We start from the raw sequence: 13,194 nt of genomic DNA on the forward strand, positions 1-13,194 counted from the left end.
GTGTCGTCCATTGGGTCACCCATTGGGTTCTCTATTGGGTTGTTCATTGGGTTGCCCATTGGGTTGTCCATTGGGTCATCCATTGGGTCACCCATTGGGTTGTCCATTGGGTTCTCTATTGTGTCGGCCATTGGGTTCTCCACTGGGTCGCCCATTGAGTTGGCCATTGGGTTGGCTGTTGAGTCAACCATTGGGTTGTCCATTGGGTCACCCATTGGGTTGTCCATTGGGTCACCCATTGGGTTCTCCATTTGGTTGCCCATTGGGTTGGCCATTGGGTTGTCCATTGGGTCACCCATTGGGTTGTCCATTGGGTCACCCATTGGGTCCACCATTGGGTTGTCCATTGGGTTGGCTGTTGAATTGACTGTTGGGTCAGCCATTGGGTTGTCCATTGGGTCGCCCATTGGGTTGTCCATTGGGTCGCCCATTGGGTTGTCCATTGGGTCACCCATCGGGTCTCCCATTGGGTTGTCCGTTGAGTCAACCATCTTCCCTTCCACGTCCCCCCGCAGATCTGCGTCCTGGAGTGCGAAGGCCGCGCCGTGCCGCGAGCCACCTGGGAGCTCTGCGCCGCCGCCGCCCGCCCGGCGCCGCGCCCGCGCCGCCTCCCCGCCCCGGCCTGGCCCTCGGGCGAAGCCGCGCCGCCCGCCGCCGCCGCCGCCAAAACCTCGGAGGACATTTCCCGGCGCTCGCCGCCGCCGCCGCCGGCCAAGGATGTGCAGAAACGCTACGGCGGCTTCATCGGCGTGCGCAAGGCGGCGCGCAAGTGGAACAACCAGAAGAGGTTCAGCCAGTTCCTGCGGCAGTACCTGGGCATGGCGCCGCGCTCCAGTGAGTACGGCGGCCGCGCCGGCGCCGCCGAGCGCCTCTGAGCCGCGCCCGCGCCGCCGCCGCCGCCGGCGAGGGGAAGAGTTCGGCTCAAAAAAGAAAGCACCGGGAACGGCGGCGCCGCGGAGCGGGAGGGACGGGCACGGCGCGGGGACGGCGGTGGGGGAGCCTTTGTGGAGAGCTCGTGGGGAAGGTCTGGGGCCATCTTTGAGGGCATCTCTGGGGTTGCCATCGTGGTCACAGCCTTGGGGGCACCTTGGGGGTCAACTTTTGGGGTCACCTTGTGGTTACCATTGGGGGCACCTTGGGGGTCAACTTTTAGGGTCAACCTCATGGTCACCCTTGGGGTCACCTTTGGAGTCACCTTTGGGGTCACCTTAGGGGCATCTTTTGGGGCACCTTTGGGGTCACCTTCAAGGTCACCTTTGGGGCCATCTTTGGGGTAATTTTTGGAGTTGCCATCGTGGTCACAGCCTTGGGGGCACCTTCGGGGTCAACTTTTGGGGTCACCTTGTGGTTACCATTGGGGGCACCTTTGGGGTCAACTTTTAGGGTCACCTTTGGGGTCATCCTCATGGTCGCCCTTGGGGTCACCCTTATGGTCACCTTTGGGGTCACCTTAGGGGCACCTTTGGGGCACCTTGGGGTCACCTTCAAGGTCATCTTATGGGGCCATCTTTGGGGTAATTTTTGGAGTTGCCATCATGGTCACAGCCTTGGGGGCACCTTCAGGGGCAACTTTTGGGGTCACCTTGTGGTTACCATTGGGGGCACCTTTGGGGTCAACTTTTAGGGTCAACCTCATGGTCACCCTTGGGGTCACCCTTATGGTCACCTTTGGGGTCAACCTCATGGTCGCCCTTGGGGTCACCCTTATGGTCACCTTAGGGGCACCTTTTGGGGCACCTTTGGGGTCACCTTCAAGGTCACCTTTGGGGCCATCTTTGGGGTAATTTTTGGAGTTGCCATCATGGTCACAGCCTTGGGGGCACCTTGGGGGTCAACTTTTGGGGTCACCTTGTGGTTACCATTGGGGGCACCTTTGAGGTCAACTTTTAGGGTCAACCTCATGGTCACCCTTGGGGTCACCCTTATGGTCACCTTAGGGGCACCTTTTGGGGCACCTTTGGGGTCACCTTCAAGGTCACCTTATGGGGCCATCTTTGGGGTAATTTTTGGAGTTGCCATCACGGTCACAGCCTTGGGGGCACCTTCAGGGGCAACTTTTGGGGTCACCTTGTGGTTACCATTGGGGGCACCTTTGGGGTCACCGTCAAGGTCACCTTTGGGGTCATCCTCATGGTCACCCTTGGGGTCACCTTTGGAGTCACCTTTGGGGTCACCTTAGGGGCACCTTTTGGGGCACCTTTGGGGTCACCTTCAAGGTCACCTTTGGGGGCATCTTTGGGGTAATTTTTGGAGTTGCCATCACAGTCACAGCCTTGGGGGCACCTTGGGGGTCAACTTTTGGGGTCACCTTGTGGTTACCACTGGGGGAACCTTTGAGGTCAACTTTTAGGGTCAACCTCATGGTCACCTTTGGGGTCATCCTCATGGTCACCCTTGGGGTCACCCTTATGGTCAACTTAGGGGCACCTTTTGGGGCACCTTTGGGGTCACCTTCAAGGTCACCTTTGGGGGCATCTTTGGGGTAATTTTTGGAGTTGCCATCGTGGTCACAGCCTTGGGGGCACCTTGGGGGTCAACTTTTGGGGTCACCTTGTGGTTACCATTGGGGGCACCTTTGGGGTCAACTTTTAGGGTCACCTTTGGGGTCATCCTCATGGTCACCCTTGGGGTCACCTTTGGAGTCACCTTAGGGGCACCTTTTGGGGCACCTTTGGGGTCACATCAAGGTCACCTTTGGGGCCATCTTTGGGGTCACCTTAGGGGCATCTTTTGGGGCACCTTTGGGGTCACCTTCAAGGTCACCTTTGGGGCCATCTTTGGGGTAATTTTTGGAGTTGCCATCGTGGTCACAGCCTTGGGGGCACCTTGGGGGTCAACTTTTGGGGTCACCTTGTGGTTACCACTGGAGGAACCTTTGAGGTCAACTTTTAGGGTCAACCTCATGGTCACCCTTGGGGTCACCCTTATGGTCACCTTAGGGGCACCTTTTGGGGCACCTTTGGGGTCACCTTCAAGGTCACCTTTGGGGGCATCTTTGGGGTAATTTTTGGAGTTGCCATCATGGTCACAGCCTTGGGGGCACCTTGGGGGTCAACTTTTGGGGTCACCTTTGGGGTCATCCTCATGGTCACCCTTTCAGGTCACCTTGGAGACACCTTTGGGGTCAACTTTTAGGGTCACCTTTGGGGTCACCCTCATGGTCACCCTTATGGTCACCTTTGGGGCATCTTTTGGGGCTCCTTTGGGGTCACCTTCAAGGTCACTTTTGGGGGCATCTTTGGGGTTGCCATCATGGTCACAACCTTGTGGGCACCTTCGGGGTCAACTTTTAGGGTCACCCTCGTGGGCACCATTGGAGCACCTTGGGGACACCTTGTTGTCACCGTCATGGTCACCTTTGGGTTCAACCGCATGGTCACCTTTGTTGTCACCCTTGGGGTCACCTTTTGGTCACCTTTGGGGTCACCCTCATGGTCACCCTTATGATCACCTTTGGGGTCACTCGTGAGGTCACCCTTGAGGTCACCTTCAAGGTCACCTTTGGGGTCACCCTCATGGTCACCCTTGGGGTCAGCTTGGGGGCACCTTTGTGTCACTTTTCGGTCACTTTGGTGTCACCTTTGGGTCCCTTTGTGTCACCTTTGGGTCACCTCTGCGGTCACCATTGGTGTCACCTTTGGGTCACTTTGGTGATACCTTGGTGCCACCTCTGGGTCCCCTTTGTGTCACCTTTGGTGTCACTTTTGGGGTCCCCTTTTGGCCACATTTGGCGTCACTTTGGTGTCACCTTTGGGTCCCTTTGTGTCACCTTTGGGTCACTTTAGTGTCACCTTGGTGCCACCTTTTGGTGCCCTGGGGTCACTTTGGGGTCACCTTTAGGTCACTTTTGGTGCCACCTTTGGGTCACTGTTGGGTCACTTTGGTGTCACCTTCGGGTCCTCTTTGGTGTCACTTTTGGGTCCCCTTTTAGTCACTTTGGTGTCACTTTGATGCCACCTTCGGTGCCACTTTTGGTGTCACCTTTGGGTCACTTTTGGGTCCCTTTGGTGTCACCTTTTGAGTCACTTTGGTGCCACCTCTGTGTCCCCTTTTCATCACATTGTTGTCACCCTGGTGTCACCCTGGTGTCACATTTGGGGTCACTTTAGTGTCACCTTGGTGCCACCTTTTGGTTCCCTGGGGTCACTTTGGTGTCACCTTTGTGTCACTTTTCTGTCACTTTGGGTCCCCTTTCTGGGTCACTTTGGGGTCACCTCTGTGTCACCTTTGGGTCACTTTTGGGTCCCTTTGGTGTCACCTTTGGGTCACTTTAGTGTCACCTTGGTGCCACCTTTTGGTGTCCCCTTTTTGTCGCTTTTGTGTCACTTTTGTGTCACCTTTGGGTCCCTTTGGTGCCACCTTTGGGTTCATTTTGGGGTCACTTTGGTGTCACCTTTGTGTCACTTTTGGGTCACCTTGGTGTCACCTTTTGGTCCCCTGGGGTCCCTTTGGTGTCACTTTTGGTGCCACCTTTGGGTCCCTTTGATGTCACCTTGATGTCCCCTTTGTGTCACCTTTGGTGTCACATTTAGGTCACTTTGGTGCCACCTTTGTGTCACCTTTGTGTCACTTTTCTGTCACTTTGGGTCCCCTTTTGGGTCACTTTGGTGACACCTTTGTGTCACTTTTGGGTCCCTTTGGTGTCACTTTTGGGTCACTTTGGTGCCACCTCTGTGTCCCCTTTGTGCCACCTTGATGTCCCCTTTGGATCACATTGATGTCACCTTTGGTGTCACTTTGGGGTCACTTTTGGTCACTTTGGTGTCACCTTTGTTGTCACTTTGGTGCCACCTCTGTGTCCCCTTTGGGTCACCTTTGTGCCACCATTGGGTCACCTTTGTGTCACCTTTTGTGTCCCTTTGGTGTCACCTTTGGGTCCCTTTGGGTCACTTTTTTGTCACTTTGGTGTCACCTTTGGTGCCACCTTTGTGTCCCTTTGTGTCACTTTTGGGTCCCTTTGTGTCACTTTTGGGTCACTTTGGTGTCACCTTTGGTGCCACCTTTGTGTCCCCTTTGTGTCACTTTGTGTCACTTTTTGGTGACTTTGGTGTCACCTTTGTGTCCCTTTGTCACCTTTGGGTCCCTTGGTGCCACCTCTGGGTCCCTTTGTGTCACTTTTAGGTCACCTTTGGGTCACTTTGGTGCCACTTTTAGGTCCCTTTGGTGCCACCTCTGTGTCCCCTTTTTGTCACCTTTGGTGCCACCTTGGTGCCACCTTTGTGTCACCTTTGTGTCACATTTGGGTCACTTTTTGTCACCTTTGGGTCTCTTTTGGTGTCACCTTTGGTGTCACCTTGGTGTCACCTTTTTGTCACTTTGGTGTCACTTTTGTGTCACTTTTGGGTCACTTTTTGGTCACTTTGGTGCCACCTTTTGGTGCCACCTTTGGGTCCCTTTGGTGCCACCTCTGTGTCCCCTTTTTGTCACTTTTGGGTCACTTTGGTGTCACCTTTGGTGCCACCTTGGTGTCACCTTTGGGTCCCTTTTTGTCACTTTGGTGTCACCTCGGTGTCACCTTTGGGTCCCTTGGTGCCACCTCTGTGTCCCCTTTTTGTCACCTTTGGTGCCACCTTTGGGTCACTTTTGTGTCACCTTTGGGTCCCTTTGGTGTCACTTTTGGGTCACTTTTTGTCACTTTTGGGTCAATTTGGTGTCACCTTTGGTGCCACTTTTGGTGCCACCTCTGTGTCACCTTTGGTGTCACCTTTGGGACACTTTTTGGTCACTTTGGTGTCACCTTTGGTGTCACCTTGGTGTCACCTTTTTGTCACCTTGGTGTCACCTTTGGGTCACTTTGGTGTCACCTTTGGGTCCCTTTGTGTCACTTTTTGGTCCCTTTGGTGCCACCTTTGGTGCCACCTTTGGGTCCCTTTGGTGCCACCTCTGTGTCCCCTTTTTGTCACCTTTGGTGTCACCTTTGGGTCACTTTGTGTCACTTTTTGTCACTTTTGGGTCAATTTGGTGCCACCTTTGGTGCCACCTTTTGGTGCCACCTCGGTGTCACCTTTGGGTCCCTCGGTGCCACCTCTGGTCCCTCGGGCGATTTCTGCCGGGTTTGGTCCCTCCAGGTCAAAAATTTGGGGAAAAAAATTCACCAAAATTCCAAAGAAAATCGGGAAAAAATTAATTAAAAATATTTAATTAAGAAAATAATTTTTAAAATGTAATGTAAAGAAATTAACTCAAAAAATTAATTTTAAAGTCTAATTTTAAAAAATAATTTAAAAATTAATTTTAAATAATTTAATTTAAAAGATTTAATTAAAGATAATAAAAAAATTAATTAAAAAATTAAATTTAAAAAATAAATTAAAAAATTAATAAAAATTAAATTAAAAAATTCAAATTTAAAATTATTTTTAAATAAAAAAAATTAATATTTATTTTAATTTTTTAACTTTTTTTTAAAAAAAGTAAAATCCAAAATATTTAAAAATTCCCTGGAGATTTTGGAAAGAAAGAGGAAAATCAAATTAAAATCAAAATTTTGCGGCATGAAAATGAAATTAAAATTAACGTTTCACTGCCGGAATAGCAAATAAAAATTAAAATTTTGAGGTATAAAAATGCTAAAAATTAAAATTTTAAAGCATCAAAATACAATTAAAATTACAATTAAAATTAAAAATTAAAATGCAAAAAATTAAAATTTTAAAGCATGGAAATCAAATAAAAATTAAAATTTCACTCCATGAAAATCAAATAAAAATTAAAATTTCACAACAAAAAAAAATTAGTTAAAAAGAGAAAAATATGAAAGAAAATTTTAAAAATTAAAAAGAATAAATGAAAGAAAGGAAATAAAATAAAAAAAATTAAATGTAATTAAATAAAATAAAAGGAAATAAATTCAATTAAAAGGAAAAAATTAGAAGAAAATAAATCAAATAAATATAAATAATTAAATTCAATTAGAATTCAATTAAATTTTAAAAATTCAATTAAATTTTAAAAAATTAAAATAAATTTCAAAAATTAAACTTTAAAAACTGAATGAAATAAAATAATTCAATTAAACTTTAAAAAATTAAATTAAACTTGAAAAATTCAATTAAAAAGAAAAATTCAATTAAACTTTAAAGATTTAAAATAAATTTTAAAGAATAACGAAAATCCAAAAATAGAAAATAAAGAAAAATAAAAAATAAAGGAAAATTCAAGTGAAAAGAAATTAAAAGAAATGAAATGAAATAAAATAAAAAGAAATTACAATAAAAGACCAAATTAAAATAAAGCAAAATTAATGAAAATTAAATTAAAATAATAAATAAAATTAATTAAATTATAAGAAAATAATGACAACTAAGAAATAGAAAATAAGGAAATAGAAATGAAGGAAAATTAAAGTGATTAAAATAAAATAAAGGAAATTAAAAGGAAATAAATGAAATTAAAAGAAAATAAATGAAATAAAAAATAAATGAAATTAAAAGAAAAGAAATAAAAATTTAATTAATATATAAAAATGACATTAAAATAATTTAAAATAAAGTGAAATAAAATAAAATGCAATAAAATAAAATAAAATAAAATTTAAAAAAGAAAAAGAAATTAAAATAAAAATAAGAAAAAATTAAATTAATTAAATAAATAAAATTTTTAAAAAATTAAAATAAAATAAAAAATTAAATTTAATTAAAATAAAATAAAATATCAAAACTCCATAAAAAGAAAATAAAATACAAATTAAAAAAAGGAAAATTAATGTTGAAATAAATGAAATAAAAATCAAATTCCCAAAATTCCCAAATTCTCAAAATTCCCGATTTCGGCCGATTTCGGAAATTTCGGATTTTTCGCTTTTTAACCCAAATTTTCCTTTTTCCCTTCCCCGGGCGGCGCTGCCAACAATTTTATTTTATTGAAAGTTTTTTATTGATTTCCTTTTATTTCCCTTTTTATTTCCATTTTATTTTATTTCCTTTTTATTCCCCTTTAATTCCCCTTTAATTCCCCTTTTATTTCCATTTTATTTCCTTTTTATTTCCATGTTATTCCCGTTTTATTTCCCTTATATTTCCATTTAATTTCCCTTTAATTCCCATTTTATTTCCAATTTATTCCCCTTTTATTCCCATTATATTTCCTTTTTATTTCCATTTTACTCTAATTTTATATTTTATATTATTTATATTTTATATTTTATATATTCCCCCTTTGCCTCCCCAATTTATTTTGTATTTTTTTAATTTTTTCCCCTCATTATTCTGTACTTTTCACCCCACATTATTTTCTATTCTTTATTTTATAGTTTAAATTTTATATTATTTTATATTATTTTATATTTTAAATTTCATATTTTTATTTTTATTAATTTTATATTTTATATTTTTTATTTTTTATTTCTTATTTTGTATTTTTCATTTCCCCCTTCCCTCCCCCACTTTTGTTTGTATTTTCTATTTATTATTTTCTATTTATATTTTATTTTATTTAATTTCCCTTCCCTCCGGCCCATTTTGGTTGTATTTTCTATTTTATTTTTTATATTTATAATTTTATTTTATTTAATTTCCCTTCCCTGGAGCCCATTTTGGTTGTATTTTCTATATTTTCTATTCTTTTATATTTTTATTTTTATTTAATTTCCGTTCCCCGGGGCCGATGTTGGTTGTCTTTTCTATATTTTATTTTTATTTATATTTATATTTATATTTTCCGTTCCCCGGGGCCGATGTTGGTTGTATTTTCTATATTTTATATTTTATATTTATATTTTAATTTATTTTCCGTTTCCCATGGCCGATGTTGGTTGTATTTTCTCTATTTTATTTATATTTTATATTTTATATTTTATATTTATATTTTATATTTTATATTTTTATTTCCTTTTCCCGGGGCCGATGTTGGTTGTATTTTCTCTATTTTATATTTTATATTTTATATTTAATTTATTTTCCGTGTCCCGGGGCCGATGTTAGTTGTATTTTCTCTATTTTATATTTTATATTTTTATTTATTTTCCGTGTCCCGGGGCCGATGTTGGTTGTATTTTCTATATTTATATTTATATTTTATATTTAATTTATTTCCATTCCCAGGGCCGATGTTGGTTGTATTTTTTATATTTAATTTATATTTATATTTATATTTATATTTATATTTATATTTATATTTATATTTAATTTTTCCATGTCCCGGGGCCGATGTTGGTTGTATTTTCTCTATTTTATTTATATTTATATTTTATATTTTATATTTAATTTATTTCCATTCCCAGGGCCGATGTTGGTTGTATTTTCTATATTTTATATTTTATATTTTATATTTTATATTTAATTTTTCCATGTCCCGGGGCCGATGTTGGTTGTATTTTCTCTATTTTATTTATATTTATATTTATATTTATATTTATTTTCCGTGTCCCGGGGCCGATGTTGGTTGTATTTTCTATATTTATATTTATATTTTTATTTCCTTTTCCCGGGGCCGATGTTGGTTGTATTTTCTCTATTTTATATTTTATATTTTATATTTATATTTTTATTTCCATGTCCCGGGGCCGATGTTAGTTGTATTTTCTCTATTTTATATTTTATATTTTTATTTATTTTCCATGTCCCGGGGCCGATGTTGGTTGTATTTTCTATATTTATATTTTATATTTTATATTTAATTTTTCCATGTCCCGGGGCCGATGTTGGTTGTATTTTCTCTATTTTATATTTATATTTTTATTTATTTTCCATGTCCCGGGGCCGATGTTGGTTGCATTTTCTCTATTTGATTTATATTTATATTTATATTTATATTTTTATATTTTATATTTAATTTTCCTTTTCCCGTGGCCGATGTTGGTTGTATTTCTATATTTATATTTTATATTTATATTTTTATTTTCCATTCCCGGGGCCGATGTTGGTTGTATTTTCTATATTTTATATTTTATATTTTATATTTAATTTAATTTAATTTTTCCGTGTCCCGGGGCCGATGTTGGTTGTATTTTCTCTATTTTATATTTATATTTTATATTTAATTTTTCCTTTTCCCGGGGCCGATGTTGGTTGTATTTTCTCTATTTGATTTATATTTATATTTATATTTAATATTTTATATTTTATATTTAATTTTGCATTCCCGGGGCCGATGTTGGTTGTATTTCTATATTTATATTTTATATTTATATTTTTATTTCCTTTTCCCGGGGCCGATGTTGGTTGTATTTTCTCTATTTTATTTATATTTTATATTTTATATTTATATTTTTATTTTCCATTCCCGGGGCCGATGTTGGTTGTATTTTCTATATTTATATTTATATTTTATATTTATATTTAATTTTCCATGTCCCGGGGCCGATGTTGGTTGTATTTTCTCTATTTTATTTATATTTTATATTTTATATTTATATTTTTATTTTCCATTCCCGGGGCCGATGTTGGTTGTATTTCCCGCAGCGTTCCGGCCCCGCCTCCCGGCCCGGCGCCGCCAAAATTAAATTTTCTGCTCCGGCCGCGGCTCCGACCCCAGAGCGACGAAAGCGACAAAAAACTCCAAAAATTCCGAAAAAGCCACCAAAAAACTCCAAAAAATGTGAAAAAATCGACCAAAAAACTCCAAAAAATGTGAAAAAAATCGACAAAAAAAGCTCAGAAAAATCTGAAAAAATCGACAAAAAACCCGCCAAAATCACCAAAAAAAGCTCCAAAAAATGTGAAAAAATCGCCAAAAAAAGCATCAAAAAAATCAGAAAATATCGACAAAAAAAGCTCCGAAAAATCGGAAAAAATTGACAAAAAAAACCCACCAAAATTGCCAAAAAAAGCTCCAAAAAATGTGAAAAAATTGACAAAAAAAGCTCCGAAAAATCGGAAAAAATCGACGAAAAAAGCTCCAAAAAATCGACGAAAAAAGCTCCAAAAAATGTGAAAAAAATCGACAAAAAAAGCTCTGAAAAATCGGAAAAAATCAACAAAAAAAGCTCCAAAAAAATTGGAAAAAAAATCGACCAAAAACCCGCCAAAATCGCCAAAAAAAGCTCCAAAAAATGTGAAAAAATCGCCAAAAAAAGCACCAAAAAAAGCACCAAAAATCGTCAAAAATCTCAAAAAAAATCCAATAAAAAGCTCCCAAAAAGCTCCAAAATAGCCAAAAGAATTTCTTCAAAATCGCCAAAAAAGCGGCAAAAATTCTGAAAAAAATCGACAAGAAAAGCTCCAAAAAAAGCGCCCAAAAAAAGCACCAAAATCGTCCAAAAAAAGTTCCGAAAAATCTGGAAAAATCGACAAAATATCACCAAAAAAAAGCTCAAAAAAAGCTTCAAAATCGTCAAAAATCTCCAAAAAATCTGGGAAAAGTCTAAAAAAAAAAAAGCTCAGAAAAAAGTGCCAAAATCGACAAAAATCTCCGGAAAAATCTACAAAAAAAAAACTCCAAAAAAAGCTCCAAAATCGCCAAAAAATTTATCCAAAATCGCCAAAAAAACCACAAAAAAAAAGTGCCAAAATCGTCAAAAATCTCCAAAAAATCCGGAAAAATCTACAAAAAAAGCTCCAAAAAAAAGCTCCAAAAAAAAGCTCCAAAATCAACAAAAAAATTCTCCAAAATCGTCGAAAAAATCTCAAAAAAATTGGAAAAAATCGCCAAAAAAACCGCCAAGAAAAAGCGCCAAAATCGTCAAAAATCTCCAAAAAATGTGAAAAAAATGGCCAAAAAAAGCTCCAAAAAATGGGAAAAAAAAGGCCAAAAAAAAGCTCCAAAAATAACCCCAAAATCACCAAAAAAAGCTCCAAAAATTCTGAAAAAATCAACAAAAAAATCGCCAAAAAAATCGCCAAAAAAAGCTCCAAAAATCACCAAAATCTTCAAAAATCAACAAAAAAATCGTCAAAAAAGTGCCAAAAAAAGGTCCAAAATCGTCAAAAATCTCCAAAAAATCCGAAAAAATGTCCAGGAAAAGCTCCAAAAAGTTCCAAAAAATGTGGAAAAATCGACAAAGAAAAAATCGCCAAAAAAAAGCTCCAAAATTGACAAAAAAAGCTCCAAAATCATCCAAAAAATCACCAAAAAAAAGCTCCAAAATCGTCCAAAGGCTCCAAAAAATCGGAAAAAATCGACCAAAAAAAATCGACCAAAAAGCTCCAAAATCGCCCAAAAAAAGCGCCAAAAAATCCGAAAAAAACGAACCAAAAAATTCACGAAAAACTCCAAAAGTGTCGAAAATCTTCAAAAATTCTGAAAAAATCAACAAAAAAAGCACCAAAATGGTCAAAAGTCGCGAAAAATTCCGAAAATCTCCCAAAAAAACTCAAAAAAGCTGCAAAATTTCCAAAATTTCCGAAATTTCCGAAATCTCCGGAGTCGCCGTTGGAGGGGTCGGCCCCAAAAATGGGAATTTTGGGTCAAAAAATGGGATTTTTAGGGGGAAAAAATGGGATTTTTAGGGGAAAAAAAAGAGATTTTTGTGTGGAAAAAAATTGGGATTTTTGGTCCAAAAAAATGGGATTTTTGGTCCAAAAAAATGAGGTTTGTTTAGTCAAAGATAAAAATTGAGATTTTTTTAGTCTAAAAAATGGAATTTTTGCAGAAAAAAAGGAGTTGTGGCAAAAAATTTGAATTTTTGCCCCCAAAATTCGCTTTTTTTTTTCCCCAAAAAAGGAGAATTTTTTACCAAAATATTTGGAATTTTTACCCCCAAAATTCGATTTGTTTCCCTAAAAAAAGGAAAATTTTTGCCAAAAAATTTGAATTTTTACCCCCAAAATTTGTTTTTTTTTTCCCCAAAAAAGGAGAATTTTTGCCCCAAAAAAATTGAATTTTCCCCCCAAAAATTCGGAATTTTTTTCCAAAAAAAGGAAAATTTTTGCCAAAAAAACTGAAATTTTACCCTCAAAATTTGGAGTTTTTTTCCCCAAAAAAAGGAGGATTTTTTACCCCCAAAATTCGGATTTTTTGCCCAAAAAAAGGAAAAGTTTTGCCAAAAAATGGAATTTTTATCCCTTAATTTCTGATTTTTTTCCCAAGAAAAGAAGAATATTTCACAAAAAAAAAATTTTTGACTTTTTACCCTCAAAATTCGAATTTTTTTCCCGAAATAGAAGAATTTTTAACCAAAATATTTGGAATTTTTGCCCCCAAAATTCAGATTTTTTCCCAAAAAAAAGGATTTTTTTTTTTTGCAAAAAAATTGAATTTTTACCTCTAAAATTCAGATTTTTTTTTCTAAAAAAGGAGGAATTTTAACCAAAATTG

The 13,194-nt window shown here is 38.5% G+C and overlaps 1 protein-coding gene across 1 annotated transcript; it reads left to right on the forward strand.

Annotated features, from left to right (window-relative positions):
- Positions 1-569: 569 nt before the first annotated feature.
- PNOC (prepronociceptin) lies at positions 570-12,984 on the forward strand (the record flags this gene model as incomplete). The annotated part of the gene is made up of 2 exons (XM_077781776.1): positions 570-834; positions 10,401-12,984. Coding segments are annotated over 2 exons (306 nt in total), but the record flags the coding sequence as incomplete, so codon positions are not given.
- Positions 12,985-13,194: the final 210 nt, after the last annotated feature.

Source organism: Lonchura striata, chromosome 3 (assembly GCF_046129695.1).
Source record: "Lonchura striata isolate bLonStr1 chromosome 3, bLonStr1.mat, whole genome shotgun sequence".
Lineage (NCBI taxonomy): Eukaryota > Metazoa > Chordata > Aves > Passeriformes > Estrildidae > Lonchura > Lonchura striata.